At 41.3% G+C, this 17325-nt stretch overlaps 1 protein-coding gene and 1 long non-coding RNA gene across 13 annotated transcripts in view; one reads left to right on the top strand and one right to left on the bottom strand.

Moving 5' to 3' along the window:
• Window positions 1–17325, top strand: part of ank3a (ankyrin 3a) — a 137523-nt gene that overhangs the window by 90907 nt on the left and 29291 nt on the right. For 9 of the 12 annotated variants that reach the window (XR_005208499.1, XM_037781970.1, XM_037781966.1 and 6 more), the window contains 11 exons: window positions 1666–1789; window positions 4425–4436; window positions 7434–7536; window positions 9206–9256; window positions 10702–10817; window positions 12425–12457; window positions 13359–13583; window positions 13809–13963; window positions 14539–14750; window positions 14954–15161; window positions 15535–15631. Coding sequence is in view for 11 of the 12 variants with exons in the window: in XM_037781970.1 (XP_037637898.1) it covers window positions 1666–1789; window positions 4425–4436; window positions 7434–7536; window positions 9206–9256; window positions 10702–10817; window positions 12425–12457; window positions 13359–13583; window positions 13809–13963; window positions 14539–14750; window positions 14954–15161; window positions 15535–15631 (1336 nt within the window). In the remaining variant the exon portion in view is untranslated. Of the gene's footprint in view, window positions 1–724; window positions 886–1665; window positions 1790–4424; window positions 4437–7433; window positions 7537–9205; window positions 9257–10701; window positions 10818–12424; window positions 12458–13358; window positions 13584–13808; window positions 13964–14538; window positions 14751–14953; window positions 15162–15534; window positions 15632–17325 lie in introns of those variants that run through there. The other 3 variants (XM_037781974.1, XM_037781975.1, XM_037781977.1) reach the window with 3 other exon arrangements.
• Window positions 5603–16477, bottom strand: LOC119495484. Its single transcript, XR_005208500.1, has 3 exons — window positions 16154–16477; window positions 9177–9183; window positions 5603–5901 (listed from the first exon to the last, which is right to left on the bottom strand). It is a non-coding gene; the product is annotated as an uncharacterized LOC119495484 (long non-coding RNA).

A 17325-nucleotide genomic window follows, 5' to 3' on the forward strand; every position in this document is an offset into this window, starting at 1 on the left:
CTCTATATTTCAACTGCTTGGCAGTAATGTTAGCTGACCAGACGAAGGTCTCTCCATGAACATGATTTAGATCTGATCTTAGTGTTGGCTTTTACTGCCTCAGTGCAGGCTGAAGCAGCGGGGCTCTGCAGCGTGTCTCCCTGCTCTCTCCGCCCACAGCCAGAGAGAGCAGGGAGACACCGGCACCCGGTCGGTAACGAGACGATAACGTTACTAGCTGAGGAGCTCCGTCACTTCACAAGACACGGGAAACCTCTGTTGGTCTGGAGGAGCTGCAGCATTTATTTCTGCACAAAAGTCCCCTGTACATTCACTAGATATTCTCAGAGCTAAACTAACTCTTCTGCAGTGTGGAGTGAGCGCGCGTTCACGTCTAGAGGTGGAGCGAGCTGAGAACGCGCGCGCTGTCTGAGTGAAGGCAGGCAGGCAGAGGAGGAGAGGCAGCGGCCACACGCGAACGCGCATATGCGAGCGCGCATGTGTGGCGACCTGCTACATTTATACGCTTAGAAAGTTACAAATAGTCCCTTTAAGCCTGCTTTATAATAAAAAAAACAAACATGAAAATCTCACTTTTTTTTATAATATGGGATCTTTAAGGTGAGGTTTGACAACTATATAAACCCCTCTCTATTGTGTTTTATTTTGAAATTTTCACACCGGAAACACGTGCCTTTTTAATGCACTGTAACCTGACAGTGGTGCTGTGTGTGTGCGTGTGTGATCGGAGTGCGGCAGTACTGAAAGCAGGGGGAGGGGCTGCGGTGCAGGAGCACAGTGTTGCAGGCAGGACAGAGCCGGACATGAGGGAGAAGGGGAAACACAGTAGCCGCTCTGCAGGCTTCATTGACCGGCGTGTCATCGTCCACCGGTCCGCCGACCGAGGTGCGGTGCGGTTCATCTGCACTTCTCTGCTTTATTCTCGGCTTTTATTGTGCAGCAGGCTTTTTGATCGCCTCTGCTGCTGCGTCCTTTGATTGTTGTGAAAGGAGCTGCGTTTGGTTTTACAGGAGATATTGCTGCTGTCTCTGATGGCTTTTTTTTTTCTCTAAAATTATTCTTATTATTGTTTAACCTGTAAAAACATCTGACACTGCTGCTGCTGTTCCAGCTTCATGTTGTTGTTGTGTCACAGTCAGATGAATAGACAAAGTTGCAGTGGTGCTATGCAGTTTGCAGTGAGGTATGTTGAGGTTAAAGGATGGAGTGGTGTTGAGAAATGATCCATTAAGGCCTCCTATTGATGAGCATAATCAAATAAATGGGGAGACTGATGTCCCCAGTGAGGGCTTGTTTTTCTTCCTGAGGCTTTTTTTTTTAAAAATTTGTATTATTATTCTTACTGTCTAACCTGTAAAACAGTCAAACATCTGGTGCAGCTGCTGTTCCAGCTTCATGTTGTTGTTGTGTCACAGTCAGATGAATAGACAAAGTTGCAGTGGTGCTATGCAGTTTGCAGTGAGGTATGTTGAGGTTAAAGGATGGATGGAGTGGTGTTGAGAAATGATCCAACAAGGCCTCCTATTGATGAGCATAATCAAATAAATGGGAGACAGTGAGGGCTTGTTTTTCTTCCTAAAGTGCCGCATCGCCTCATCTTTGCCTGGATTGGCTTCTGAAGTTAACAGGAGGATTTTATGATTTTGTCCCCTCCTCCTTCACCAGGTGAGGATGCCATGACCGGGGATACAGACAAATACCTGCGGCCTCAGGACCTCAAAGAGCTGGGGGATGACTCCCTCCCTCAGGAGGGGTACATGGGTTTCAGCATCGGAGCCCGCTCAGCCAGGTAGGCACCTGTGGTTTTTATTATTATATCACACCGCTGATGTATTCTGGTGCAGTGCTGACAACCATTTGGTTCAATGGAATATTGTGTCTATAGGTTATGTTTATATATATATTATATTTGCCATTGATGTTGTGGTTGTGCACCCTATGCACACAGATGTATGATATCTGATATATGGATAGTGTATGTTAGGCTGATCATATAGTGTACAGCCCCTCCAACACACACACACACACATACTCAGACACAAACACACACACGCTGACAAAAACAGAATAATGGAAATCGCTAGCGAAAGCAGCTGGAAAGTTGCCATCCAATGATTCAACCCTGACAAAATGATTCAGCGTTTTGTGTGTGTGGCCTCATTCAAACCCAGGCAAAGATTACAAATGGCCCATAGAGTAACACAAGAGATATAAGCTGTATCTTTGAACTGTGATGCCTTTGATAAGCTACTCTCTCAGTGAACAGCAGCTGCACATCGGGGTTTCAGCACAAGGCCTAACTACAGTTTTCAAATAGTGGACAATAGTATGTAGTGGAAAACTGTCAGGCTCCAGTGAAAACACATCAGCAGCACACAGGACAAAGTGTTGTGCAGCCCCAGAGAGTGTATTATTGTAGCCACACTGACAGATGGCAGACGTACTGTGATGGTTGGATTGATAAAAACAACGACGCTAAACTGTGACAGGAAGCTGCTTACATCAGCGGGTCGCAGCAAACAAGGGAAACATTGGATTAAATGGAGATATTCCATGTAAACAAGCTTGTTTGATGAGTCTCAAGGGTCATTTATTATTGGAAAGAGTTTTGAATTGAATGTTATAATCAGTTTGAAATATTAAAATTATATTAATTTAAAAGAAGTTTGCGACCACATTTGAGGGTTTGAAATTCCAGTTTGTCTACTATTGTTAACAGTTTATTGCTATATAAAGGGGACATATCATGCTCGTTTCCAGGTTCATACTTGTATTTGGGGTTTCTACTAGAACATGTTTACATACTTTAATGTTCAAAAAAGTCATTATTATGTAAAACTGCCAATATTTGAAATCTACACAGTTGATTTCTCGCCTCAGAAATTCTCAAAAGTGAATTTAGTGATGAAATAGCTACGAAAAAAGATATAAAAAAAACTAAACTTGCCGTTTTTGGCCACTGTTGTTTTGACCGTAGACCTGTGCCGTTCCAGCGCTTTGCATTGTGGGATACAGTAGGCGACGTAGACAGGTCCGATGCATACTGGAGATGTTTTATTTGTGTGTGTGAAGCACTTTGTAACGGTGTGTTTTCAAAGGTGCTATATAACTAAAGTTTTACTTACTTACTTACTTACTTACTTACATGCTACATTATGGCCAAATCAGTACGTACTGCTAGTATAGTATGCGGTTTTGACAAGCCCCCAAAAAGAGCGTCGGTCTTTGAAGCAAATGTTTGTAGTGGCCCAATGGCGGTACTACAACTTCCGTGTCTGTCACGTGATGCCATTGGACCCTAAAAATACTTTTTCCATAGACTTACATTGGGAAAGAGATGTCCGTAAATCAGCGGATACTTTTTTTTTGAGGTGAATCAACTTCCTGAACGAACACTTGAATAGCCGTTAATTAAATCATTAGGTCCTAAAAGTTGTAAAATGCACTTATAGCCAAATCCGGAATTATTTTCCTTCCTCCGTTCATGTGAATGAGCCGGAGTTGTGAATGAGGCGGAGTTAAAGGAAACACCACTGCGCCTGCTCTATGGGGCCAATGGATGAGGTAGATTGCCGGGTACTTTATCACTCGGCATTCGAGCTATTTTGGCTTCATGGGGATACTGAGCAACTCTCATAGGAATGAACAGGGAGCCCGTCTCCAACGCCGTATCCAGTTTTCTTTAGACATTAATGTGTTTTACATCCAAGCTGTGGGCGGCATATTCTAATGAGCCTGTATGTGACATAGGAAGGGGAGCCAAATCTGAATAGCTTGTTGAATTGCATGTTTTCTGATAGGCAGACCGGGTTGTCTTATTTCACAGTTTGTGGCTTGGTAGACACCCCAGATACCCAAATATATGTGTACAAGCACTGAAAAAGTGAGTTTTTCATGATATGTCCCCTTTAAGGTTACTACAGAGAAAGTTATTTTTGTAAAAAAAAATATGAATAGCTCCGTCTGCTCCAAATTACAGCTACAAGTACTGTTCCTGTTATACTGCTGCTTTAGTGCAATTGCATATGAAGTAGAAGAACAGTTTGAAAGCTGTAATATATTTTGAAATCATTGAGATGTCTCTCTGCAGTGTGTGTGTGTATGTAATGCTGTGAAATACTGTAATTTACTGATCAATGAATGTATTGATGCTGAGCCAGTTCTTTTCTTCTCCTTACCTTTCTGTTTATCACATCGACATTGCATGGTCTGCTTATTGACTGGGCTGTACACAGAAACACACGCACTCAAGAATAACTAGGCCTACTGGTCGCAGTGTACCGCCATGCAAAAGCACAGCATCAATGTCATGTGGGGGAAAAAAAGAAAGCCGCATCATGCTTGAATGTCTTCAAAATGCTTTGCTCTTCACTCTTCTATTTTGATCTTTTCCTTGTTTTCCTGCACCGTGTCCCTCATTCTAGCCCTAGACTCAGGTAAGAAAAGAGTAGTAGTTGTAGTAGTAGTAGTAGTAGGCACCATTCGCTGTGAATGGTGTCCCCCATCTCCCCCCTGTGACCCCTAAACTACTGTTTAACCCTGTTCAACCCTACACCCATAAAACCGCATCGTACTTCTGTGTCATCCTCAAGTGTTGCCGTTATTCTGTTTGTGGTAGAAGATTTGTCACTTTGTTGCTGTTACGTGTTGTATGTTGAGATTGTCGCTCCATTTTAGCTGATCACCATTCACCATAATTTCTCATCCGTCTTTAAGAAACTTCAAATCACATCTACAAAGTGAAAATGTATTTATTTTTTTGATGCAGGTGTGGAAAAGAAGCAATCTTGCTGGAAATGAAAGAATAATAGCCACACTTTTTTTTTTTGCAGACTTTTCTTCAGTTTGAGATGTGTGGACTAATTCTATAACTTTTTAATGTGGCTTGTTCTTAAGTGGCACTTTATCTATATGTTTTGTAGTGCCACTGAGTGTAATTTCCAGGGATCAAACCCATCAGTTTATTAATAATCCACCCCTTTCATCCGATCTATTTACATGTCAGTAATTGGCAATTTATTCTGGAGGTTAAATCATGGTTTGCAGAGATGGAAACTTTACGGCCTGAGATTTCTCTGGATTTTTGGTCCAGCATTTAGAAATCCGAGGTCACACATACACGGATGCAGTTTTGCACAAACATTCACATGGACATACAATGACTCAAATAACTTTACCTTTAAGTCCACACAGATGCCTTCCTAAAAATATAGGACGTAATAATAGCATATAGGAGGAAAAAATCAAGTAATTTGGATAACCTGAAGTGTTGTTTACAGCAGTGGGTCACAAACTATTGTCCTTGAAGCCCCTCTTACATGTATCTAAGAAAAGTTATTTCAATTTGATCTTTTTTTGTAATGGCTTAATTCATTTACTATAATAGAATTATATTTTTTCTTATTGTGGTTAAATAAATGTAATTTGTGGCGTTGTTAGATTGCTGCTACACCGCCCCGTTAATACAGGTGCGTGCCTCCCTTTGTGTGCGTCAAGCAGGAGAGCAAATCGTTTTTTGAATGAAGTGAAAATGTTGTTTTTGAAAGGCTAAATGCCAACAAATACGGATTGAGAGGCTAAATGCCAACAAATTCGAAATATTCAGCTTCAATCCGTATTTGTTGGCATTTAGCCTTTCAATACATATTTGAACTGCTAAACGCCAACAAATCCAGATTGGAGTTGAATATTTCGTTAGATTTTGCTTCTTAGTAGCAAAGAAATCGTTTTAAATTGTTTTATATACAGACTTTTGTATAAATTATCCAGTAAGTGTGATTTTATTTATACATGAGCAAATCTAATTTTGACAACCTCAGAGCAGACAAATCCTTGCGCACCCCCTGTGATCTTTGGCGTCCCCCCCTAGGGGGGGCCCGGACCCCATTTCGGGAACCACTGCTTTACAGCAAGGCAGACTGATTGATCAACAGTAAAATTAGTTGAGTGGTGTGGAGAGAGGGAGGAAGGAAGGCGACAGAGAAGGATGGGGTTAGAGAAAAGCAGCAAGGTGGAGAAAAAGTAAAGTAAGTCTTCCATTGTCGGGTAAAACCCGTAGAGTCGTAGTAACAATGGAGATAGCAGAGAGAGGAAGAGATGATTGGACACATTATAAAGAAGAGTGCTGGTAGGTGGCATCACATGCAGAAATAGTTGACAGACAACCAAGATAATTTGCAAGAACGAAGAAACACAGGAGGTAATGGAAAAGCTTGGATGTTTAGGGAGGAGAGGAGGATGGACAGAATGAGAAAGAGGAGGAAGCTGTGAAGAACAAACAGTCCAGCGGAGAGCAGAGAGAGGGGGGAATGGGATGGGGGGGGGTAGCGCGGTGCTGCCATGCCAGCGAGTCCATTCAGGCCGTACAGAGTTGCTTGGTAACTTCGATGGCGGGGTAGGCAGGCTGTGCTGAATAAAGGGCTTCTCTCTGTGCTGAATAGTGTGCCCACTCAAACACGCTGAGCTCTGCATTTTTCTACCCCCCCGCCCCCTCGCACTCACCCCCCGTCCCTCCGCACTCACACACAGGACACATCAATACACACATACGGTATACACTCTGAAAATATCAGGCACAGAGTTTGGAATTGTATCTTTTTCCCGGCCCCTTACAGTGCACTAACATACAAAACCACTCATCACGTACTGTCTTTATGCCTATACAAGTGCGTTAAATTGAAATGACGTGTCGTCGTGACTTTGCATCACACAGACATTTCGGCTCTTCTGCTCCGATCGAATCCCTGTAGCAAAAACAGCGCAAGACAAAAAAAAAAAAACCTGAAAGGAATCTACAGCACCGCATTGAGCCCGAGAGAGGCTGCAAAAATAGGCACACGTCACCACACACACACAGGCATAAAGCAGACTGCAGCAAGACAGATAGAAAAGACCAGCTTCCCTTTTGTGTCTTTGCTGCTCAGAAGCAGGTCTAGGTCAGCTGCTAATCTTAGAACGAAGCGATGTCAGTCTTCGAGCTCGAGACAGATTTAACCGTTTGAAACACTTGAGATCTGCACAGAAACGTGTCAGCCAGGCGCATACACGTTACACTCCACTAATCTGTCATATTTCCTCATTTAGACACACTTAGTAATCATCCACGCCTTTGTATAGAAAGGATTACAACAGCCGTCTGTGTTTTCTTTCAGTCTCTTCCTCTTTCCCTCTATCTCTCAATGCAAACACACTGACCTCACTCACATTTCCATCTCTGAATAACCTGCTGCAGTGTCTTATCTTCGTTCAACTGCAGCCTCTATCTCTCTATTTTCCCACTTATAACTTTTGGACTCTCTCCGTCCAGTAAGTGAAAAACCTGGTTCCCTGGAGGTTGCATGTAGTAATGGATTCCTTGCTTTTTGTTTTATGTCGTGTTCCCCTGCCCGTCACTTGTTGTTGCCCACGGCACCGGGTTGCGTGGTAACATGTAGCCTCCGCTCCTTCAGTTCGGATAGGTCCAACACACTCAACCGGAGCTCCTACGCACGGGACAGCATGATGATCGAAGAGATTCTGGCGCCCACAAAGGACACGGTAAGATCCATTTCTTTCTTCTTTTTTAAAAAAAACAAACTCTTTTTATTGGTGTTTTTCCATTGTAAACCGAAGATAATCAAATTGCTACATGTTTTTTAACCATATGTTACATATACAAATAATAGCATATGGACATTATGTATGTGGCAAAAGCAGTATGTACAAACAAGACATATACATATGTATAAACAAATATATATATTTATATAATAACTAACCCCTCCCTCCCCCCCGCAAAACAAACTAACAAAAAAGAAAACACAGTCTTCATGGTAAATTGCAAAATAAGTACTTAGTGCTACAAATTTGTATTATTGGGTGATCAAAACAGCAGAATTTAAATGAAAAAAAATAAAAATAATAATGCAATGTTGCTATATGGTAAAAGAGGGGTTGCCATAAATGGATAAATGTTACCGTAGACCCACACAGTTTGTTTTTAATCATTGCTAGTTTACTAAAATGACGAACATCTCTGATTCAAGCCTCATGGGATGGAAGAGAGGATGACTTCCAATGAAGTAATATCAGTCGTCTAGCCAATAGGGTCAAGAAGTCCACAAGGTCTGCTTTAATTTTTGCCAAGATCTCGCGTATTGGTATTACCCCAAAGAGTGCACCTGAAGTACCCTGGGTAATGTTTCAAAAATAGTGGACCAATAGTTATGAAGAGACGGGCAAAACCAAAACATATGGATCAGTGAGGCAAGATCGGTAAAATCCATTTCTTGTCTTCTCGTCATATTTTGTTTCTTTTCTCCGCTATTTTGTTGCCCCTTTTTCACCCTCTGTACCCAGCCCCCTTTTCTCTTTCTCTCAGTCCAAGTTTTCCTTCCTTGGCATCTTTAGCTGTCTGTCTTTCAAAGCTTTAATGTCTCTTCACCAAATTCCCTGGTGGATCTCTTGTTTTCTTTTACACTGTCTTTCTGTCAGTGGTGAGAAAAAAAAAACAGGCTGGCTAGAATCAATGCGGGGAGCAGGGTAGCGTTACTTGTCTCGCACAAAGGTCATAACAGAAGCAGTGTTGATGCCATGCTTTCTTTTGCCAAAGTGCTGAGGGAGAGTGTATAGCACCTTGACGAAGAGTTTATTCAAACCTAAGGGCTTTGGGAGGCCCCCCTTTGCTTTCTCATGGAAAAACGCAGTGCTCTGCAGAGCTCATCTCTCTCTCTCTGTCCAACGCTTGTTTTGGTGGTCAGGACAGAGCAAAAACAGAAACTGGAACCTCATTACCTCACCTTATTATAAACAATATTAGAAATACAGTATAACCTGCAAGTGCAATGACATCACCCAAGATCTCAAACTATACATGGCCAAAATATGCAGCTCTCTTCTTTTACAAAATAAGCAAATGTTTTGGACTTCCTAAGAGCTTCCCATTAAATTGCTATTATATCTAATGGAAAATAAACACGAGGTCAAATCATTTTTGTCCTCCTTGGTGGTCCGGTACTATAATATGCTACATACGGTACATGAAGTTTTGGTTATTCAGAGATTGTTTGACTAAATCGCAGGACCGTCTCATTTTCACGGAGATAGGATCATGTTTTCTTTGGTGGAAATAGAATCCTTTAGTGAAACAAAGCACCACAAACTCATTAGTCCGGACCGCGCAGTGCCCTCAGTGTGACTTCTGAACTGTCTCTCTTCTCCCCTTAAGCTTCAGAGTGTCTGTAAAGACATTTCCTACTTGGTTGACCCACTCAATAAGGTATAAAGAGTTCACAGATGTCTGACTCATTTCGTCAGTTTTGTTATTTTTCAGTCTCTGTGGTCTTGCTCTTGAGTTTTATACATATTGTTTGTTTTGGGTCCATGCCATTCTCATCTCATTCAGCAGTGCTGGTCTGTGTTTAGTGAATGGTCGTTCCCATGCTACGTTCAGTCCACATGAGCTCCCATGATTCGATGTTCACATCTGGTTTCTAGTTTTTCAAGTATCAAAATTGACGCACGTAATTTTTTTTGTACGTTTCAGTGTAGCACATTCACTGTGTGATTTATTTTTTTTATTATTGTGTCCTGATCGTGGTGAAACTGTAGATAATGGTGACAATATTTTGTTGAAATGTGAGTTAAAGGGGCTAGATGTAAGAATCAGAAACTGCTTGTTAACAGTGACACCTGTGGCCATTAAGTCAACGACAGTCAGCGGGCCTTTAAGAGGGGCTTCATGGGAAACATTTTGGGAGAGGGCTTTGTCCTAGGTGGGGTCTTCGTCATTGGAGAAGGACAGCAGGGAATCCTTCTGGAGCACAGAGAGATTGAATTTGGAGATAAAGTCAACACTGAAGATGTCATCCAAGCTGCCAGAAGAATATCACAAGAACTTCTACCCATAGACAGGAAATAATGCTTTCAGAGTCAAACATACATCCAGCTATACGAATGATCATATCAACATTAAAAGATGTTCATAGTGTGTGAGAAAATAATCATTTATAAAGTGCACATTAGGTTTACAAGAGACTGATTTCACATGCTTAGCAGTAATGTTAGTTACCTGTCCAATAGGTATAACAGCTCAGGGTCTGTTTTAATACCAAAAACCAAACTAAGGTCCCTCCATGAACCGAAGGCCCGGATGGTGTTGATCCTAGTTTTCCCCCGACGTCGGTCACATTCCCGTTTTGCAAGACGGGCTTCACTAGATATAACTTTTGTGCTTCCGTGGAGTTTGTGTTGTTCAGAAAGAACGTCCCGTATTCTTCACATTAAAGCAGTCTACAGGTTGATAGAGGAAACCCAGAAAGAAGCTCTCACTTTTTAGGTTAGGTTACAACCTGTTCACACATTGGCAATAAAAAACAATTAAAAAGCGTTTATACTTGTAAAAACTTAAAAACAGTCCCTTTAAGAAGCCGTAAATGTTATCAGCTCATTGCTCCATACCATGCATGACTCGAGGGTCATGCAAAAAGGAGGGAGGGTCATGTCCGTCAACTGTTATGTCCATGGAATGATTCATAATTAGCTTTCTTTTGTCTTCTTGATGAGCCTCTTTCCATCCATTTTTTTAATTTCTGACCTTTATTCTACCTTCCTCTTTTTTTTTTTAACCTCAATCTATATCTGCCTTCCCTCCGCTCTTAAACCTCCTCTTTCTCTTCTTCTTCCTCCTCTCTTCACCTCTGTCTTCGGATGCTCTTCTCCCAGCACCTGGCTGTGACCAGAGACTACAGCTCGGAGTGTATGCGGCGCTACAGCTGGACTCCAGACACCATGGACCACAGCCACAGCCACAACACCGTGTCCAGCCCCATTCACTCCGGGTAAGAACAGCTGCACTGTGTCTCATCCCATCTGTCAAGATATTTCGCACACACAAAAGCTGACACATAAACTGCACGTACATCCACATAACGTTTGCATAAATTCTATGCTTACTGCACACAACTGTTGTGTTGTCTTTTGTTCTCCCCCTAAGAGTCAATATTCAGGGAAGCCTGCAGCACTGATGCAGACATGATGCAGGGCTGTGGGATTCCTGCAGTGCTGCTACTGCACACATCACATTACAGCAACAAACGACACAGTCTATCCTCTAAAAGCTCTCATTGTCATACCACTAGTCTTGAGACACGGTCCAGACGTCACCCCTTCATGTCCACTGACATCAGCGCTATTTCTGTCATCACAGAAACAAAGTTCAGACTGTGTGAGCTCAGCGACTCGTGTGTTTCATTTGGATAACATTTCGCCCTCATGTCATTCACATACTTTGAATATATGACGTTGGAAAGTGATACGGCGATACGGCCCGCTCTAGATAAACGGTGCTGTCTTTGCACAGAACTTAATGCATCATTTCTTTGCTCGAAAATTAAATAATGGGATCTGTCATGTCCAGTTTTGGTTGACTTCACTATTACGCCTTGTGTGTTTGTTTGTCTTTTTGTAACAATTTATAATGACCATCATATAGAAATGGTAAATTAATAGTTAATTTTTAACTTAATTAATAGTTATTTTAATGTTAACAAACAAGGAAATGATAATTAATAATGTTTACTAATATTATTAATGCTATAATTGATGTTATTTTAACAGTTTATTGTCGCACACTTTATAACAAGTATTTGATAGCGATTATACAAATGATTTGTAAATTGTTTGTAAAACATCTATAAACATTACATAGACATATATTTGTAACACTTTGTAAATGGTTTATAACTCGTGTGTAAACTGTCTATAAACATTATTTGAATACCTATTATAATGTTGCAACTGATGATTATAATACCTTATTAAATGGTAAATAAATACTTTGTAAAGCACCTATAAACATTATTTAGATAGATAGTTAATACTTTGTCAATAGTTTAAAGATGTTTCACAAACAATTTCTTAAAGGTTTACAAATTATTTGGTTATCATTAACAAATACTTAATATAGTATATAAAATGTTATAATGTGGACAACAATAAACTCATAATAAATACTTCACTAATGTAATCAGAATGTAATTGTTACGTTGCTTATCAGCTGTAATACAATACATAATGTATTTCATATTACACTAACTAATGATAAAATAACAGAAAATACAGCATTACTAATAATTATTAAGCATAATTAATTATCATTTAATTGTTTTTTAACATTAAAATAACTATTAACTATATTTAATTAACTAGCAATTTACCGTTCATAAATGATGGTTATTATAAAATGTTACCGTCTTTTTATATATCATTTTGTTGGTTTTCATTTTGTCCCTTCTTTGCCTTGGTTTTCCATCCCTGTGGCTTTTTAATCTTTCTTTCATCCTCAGTAGTTATTGCTGATCCCAACAGTGATTGTGAAACTTCTGATACTAAAACTAGGTTCTGGGGGTTTGCCTCCTGCATTGCCTCCATTGTGTTTACTTTGCAGCCTCTCCTCCCCGCTCCCTCAGTATGACTCCAGGTGATGACTGAGTTCGCTGCTTTCACCCATGATGCCGCAGTGATGTCACTCCCACTCCTCCACCTCTCTCTCCCCCCCTCTTAGCCTCCTCTACTCCTCCGCTCTGTGCTCGTCTCATCTGTGTGGTCTGGTGTTTTCATTTGCACTGCCTAGATATTAGAAGTGTGTAGTCAACGTGTTTGGGAGTCTTTTTCATTGACGTGCCATCTCTCTCTTTCTCTCACAGCGCACATTAAAATATATCTTCCTCAAAACCTTACAGGAATTCTGCTATTTCCAACATACAGTATAGAAAAAGCAACCATACAGTACATGACACAACACTTGTAGTGAAAAGAAGATCCACGTTTATCTTAACATATAAGGACTGTTCATAGAAAATACAGTTTTTCCGTACTCCATCGTCACTCTTTACTTGTGTCAATGATTATATTAATGGGATGCCAAAATGTGCTCTTATTTTGAAGACACATCACATATTAATCACATTAACACTGCCTTGGTCAAACATCTGTGCAGGTGTTTTAATAATTGATCACTGATTGCTGCTTTAGAGGAACTGAAACTCTGGCAACACCTTCAGCCTCAGGCGTGGAAACTAAACTTTCTGCGACTTCTTCAGCACCCTGTTTAGTTTCAGACAGTGTTAAATGTCCTAAATTGAGGCAGGTGAAGCTGCCAACTTTCAGAACTCAAAGCTTTTTTTCTTCTTCTTCCTATCGGTCTGTCTCTTACTCTATTTTTTTTTTATTCCTCTCTTTTCCTTTCTTTGTTTGGGTGTACAGTGATCACAGCATGGGAATCGTCCTCCTCACGTGTGTCCGTGGTATAGCTTCTGTCTATCTTTTCTCTCTGTCTGCATCTTTTTGTTCCTCTAACATTATTCCCTTTCACCTGGCAGGTTCTTGGTCAGCTTCATGGTGGATGCCCGCGGCGGTTCCATGAGAGGCAGCCGCCACAACGGCATGCGCATCATCATCCCTCCCAGGAAGTGCACGGCGCCCACACGCATCACCTGCCGGCTGGCCAAAAGGCACAAGCTGGCCTACCCCCCACCCATGGTGGAAGGGGAGGGGCTGGTCAGCCGGCTGGTGGAGGTCGGACCAGCTGGGGCTCAGTTCCTCGGGTAAGACGCTCGGGACTTTATTTTTTCTTGTGTTGATGAGTTGCAGATATCAGCAGGCCAGAGTGAGTCAAATCAGGGGGGATATTTTCAAATATCTACTCAGAGAACGGTTATGGATTTGCCAACGCAGCTAATTAACCAGAATAATCATTAAAACTTCTCAGCTGCCTTTAAAGTTTGTGGTTTCATTTCCTCAGACTGGGTTTTATCTATTTCCTCTTTCAGTCCTGTGATTGTGGAGATCCCTCATTTTGGGTCCATGCGGGGGAAAGAGAGGGAGCTGATTGTGTTGAGGAGTGACAACGGCGACACGTGGAAGGAGCACCAGTCTGACGCCAGACCAGAAGATCTCTTTGAGCTGCTTACTGGAATGGATGAAGGTAAAGGAAACGGGTTATTCAGTGTGCTCCAACATCTACCAAAGATAGTTTGTACAAAGGACATTTTTTTGTCCGCAGTGAATGGATGAAGGTGAACTGAACCACTTGGGAAAACCTATACTACATAACCCAGGGCTATATGTCAGCTGGTGACCTAGAAAAACAGATTTTCACTCCAGGAGCATTTTTTTTAGTCTCTTTAGCCCATTTAGTGTCCTTTTTTGTAGTGACACTGACCAAAACGTCATACATCAATAGTTCCAAACATTTAAACTAGGGCTGTCAATCGATTGAAATAATTCGCAATTAATCACATGATGTATCTTCACTCTTGCCTTAAAACTGAGCCCATTACAACCTAAAAATAAATCGCAAGTTGCGTTAATGCGTTAAAGAACTTAGTGGCGTAAAAACAAATTTGCGTTAACACGTGATTATCGCGATAACTTTGACAGCCCTAATTTAAATGAATTTATAAAGTCAGAATTTGTAATTAGTGACTTATTAGGATAAAGGCAACAACCATTAAATGTTGCTTAAAATCACATTAATGAGAGTAACATTTTCTGTCACAGAGCTGGACAGCCCTATCGAGTTGGAGAAGAAGCGCATTTGCCGCATTGTCACCAGCGATTTCCCTCAGTATTTTGCTGTGGTGTCGCGGATCAAGCAGGAGTCGAACCACATGGGTCCTGACGGAGGCATGCTGTCCAGCAGCACCGTCCCCATGGTCCAGGCCTCGTTCCCACAGGGGGCGCTCACCAAGAGGATCCGTGTTGGCCTGCAGGTACAGCAGGACTCCTCGGATCAGCTCAAATTCAATCTGTTCTATGACTCAGCTATTCTGTTGCAAGCCCTGACCTATTATTTATTTATACCTGACCTCTTTTTGGTTGAATACTTGATTCCTTTAATTTCACAGACAGTTCAGGGAAAGCTTGACCGAACATTTCTTCAACAACCTTTTTCTCCGTCTTCCTGTGCTTCTAGGCCCAGCCCGTGCCAGATGACATGGCGAGGGCGGTTCTTGGGAACAGAGCCACCTTCAGCCCCATCGTCACCGTAGAGCCCAGGAGGAGGAAGTTCCACAAGCCGATCACCATGACGATCCCTGTCCCACCTCGATCAGCAGAAGGCCATCCCAGCGGCCACCGAGGCGACTCTGCACCCTGCCTGCGTCTGCTCTGCAGCATCACAGGCAAGTGGACCTGTAGATAACTAGAGCATGACGACACTGTAGCAGTACTTCTATCTATAACGCTTCTGCAGAACTAGCATTAAGTTATTTAATACAGGTAGTTTGACAGTCATTGTGTCCTTAGATGGTAATAAATGTGGTTTGTGACATAGCTGCCCATCCATTTATTCGACATGAAAAAGAGTTTGTAACTCAGAGTCACTATGAATTGAATAGCCGTGGGCACATCAGGCACACTTTGATGTGAAAAGCCATGGGTCGATAGGGGGGAAATGAAGAGCTGAGAAGATAAAAGGATGAGGATTACGAAAGCTAAAACACCGGCGAGGTTGGAAAGGCAGTGAGCTCATCTTTTGGCCCTTGTTTCATGCAGGAGGGACGTCCCCTGCCCAGTGGGAGGACATCACAGGGACCACACCGCTGTCCTTCGTGACTGATTGTGTCTCCTTCACCACAAATGTATCGGCCAGGTGAGACACACACTATATATACAAGAGTGTGCCATGTATTGGATCACTATAAAAACATAACAACCATTTTTCTCCAAAGCTGGGTATCAAATACTTATTTGCAGTTTTTGTAAAATACAGAATATTATTACAAAACCCGATAGTAAATTAAAATTGGCCCAAGGTGTTCCATTTGGATTAATAAAGTACTTTATTGATCTATTTGGCTCACTGTGGTGCCCTCATAAAAAATGTCAAGTCTAATATTCAGACAGAAAAAATTGGATATTCTGTGAGATTAAAGTGGCAAATAGTGAGCCGCAGAGTGCAAAAATATATTATTATTATTATTATGTATACATTTTACATTGTAGCGGACTCTCCATTCTCATCTGTTTAGCTAATACCGGGTGGCAGGGGCAGCAGGCTAAGCAGAGTATTCCAGGCATCCCTCTTCCAAGGACATAATTCACCATAATTTGAGGTTCAACACAAGCAGTTATGCTATGTATGTCCCCTTTCTGTGTTGTTTCCCCTTCACACTGACACTGATAGTTAAAAGCGTCATGGTGTAACCATGGTAATGCAGAGTAGTTCAGAGTAACGTCTTCTCAATGGTTGGTTTTTAATGTAAACTGTGCTGAAAACAAAGACGCGCCTTAGTGTAGTCAAAGACAGTAGTCAAAGATAGTTTTTTTCGTCTCAACTTTCCCCGCAACTTCTATAATATCAGTACTTATGTTCATAGAAGAACACATTAAGACCATTAAAGAAAACATATATATGTATCTTTCAGGACCTTCGCATCGCTCAGTTTTCCGTTTTTCCTATAAATTTAGGACTTTATAATCTCGCAAATTTGGGAGTTTTTTTCTCGCAAATTTGCCACTTTAATCTCAGAGAATATCAGAGTTTTTTTCTTGTAAATTTATGACTTTAATCTTTTATATTCTGAGTTTTTTCTCTGAATATTACCCCCCTCCCCCAGCTCCCTAATTAAAAAAAAGGTCACTGTTTTCTGACATTTTTAATGGACCAAATGATTCATGGAGAAAATGACTGACAGATTAATTGATGATGAAAATAATAGTTAGTTGCAGCCTTTGTCCTACCGCTCTGGAAGATACAATAAGCAAATCCAAGGAATGTTTAAATTGCAGCCAGACGACATTTCAGTGGGCCTCAAAATGGTGACAGCGCAGTAACCATGAGGCAGTGAGAAGTTGGCAGTGAATCAAAAAATCTATCACAAGAGAAAAACTGTCAGTTGAATCGACAGAATTCAACTCCGGAAAGCCGCTCTCATTTTTCCTGACTTCAACATCTCTCTTTCACTACACAAATAAGGAGAGCGAGTTCCCCTCTTGCTTGGCTCTACATCTTATTGGCTGACTTTAGGCCTATTGATTGAATTAATTAAGTAACTTGATTTTGATGTTTTTTGTCTCCTGGTGCTCTCTTTAGTATTTAAACAGACCGTTTTCTCTGTGGTCCTAAATACTAACAAGGTTACACTTCCTTACACATTTACTCAAGTGGTACAAAGTCACGTTGACCATACATTGTTGAGGCATGCCTCTAAACTGACCTCAGCTCAGCAAGTAAACTTCTTGGTTACAGTACGCAAAGTCATGAACTCTCATCCTAACTAGATTGGGATCATGTGGCGAGTGTGCAGCCTGATATTAACAGAGAGAGTACTCTTTGGTGCTCTG

The sequence above is a fragment of the Sebastes umbrosus genome, chromosome 10 (assembly GCF_015220745.1).
Source record: "Sebastes umbrosus isolate fSebUmb1 chromosome 10, fSebUmb1.pri, whole genome shotgun sequence".
Taxonomy (NCBI): Eukaryota; Metazoa; Chordata; class Actinopteri; order Perciformes; family Sebastidae; genus Sebastes; species Sebastes umbrosus.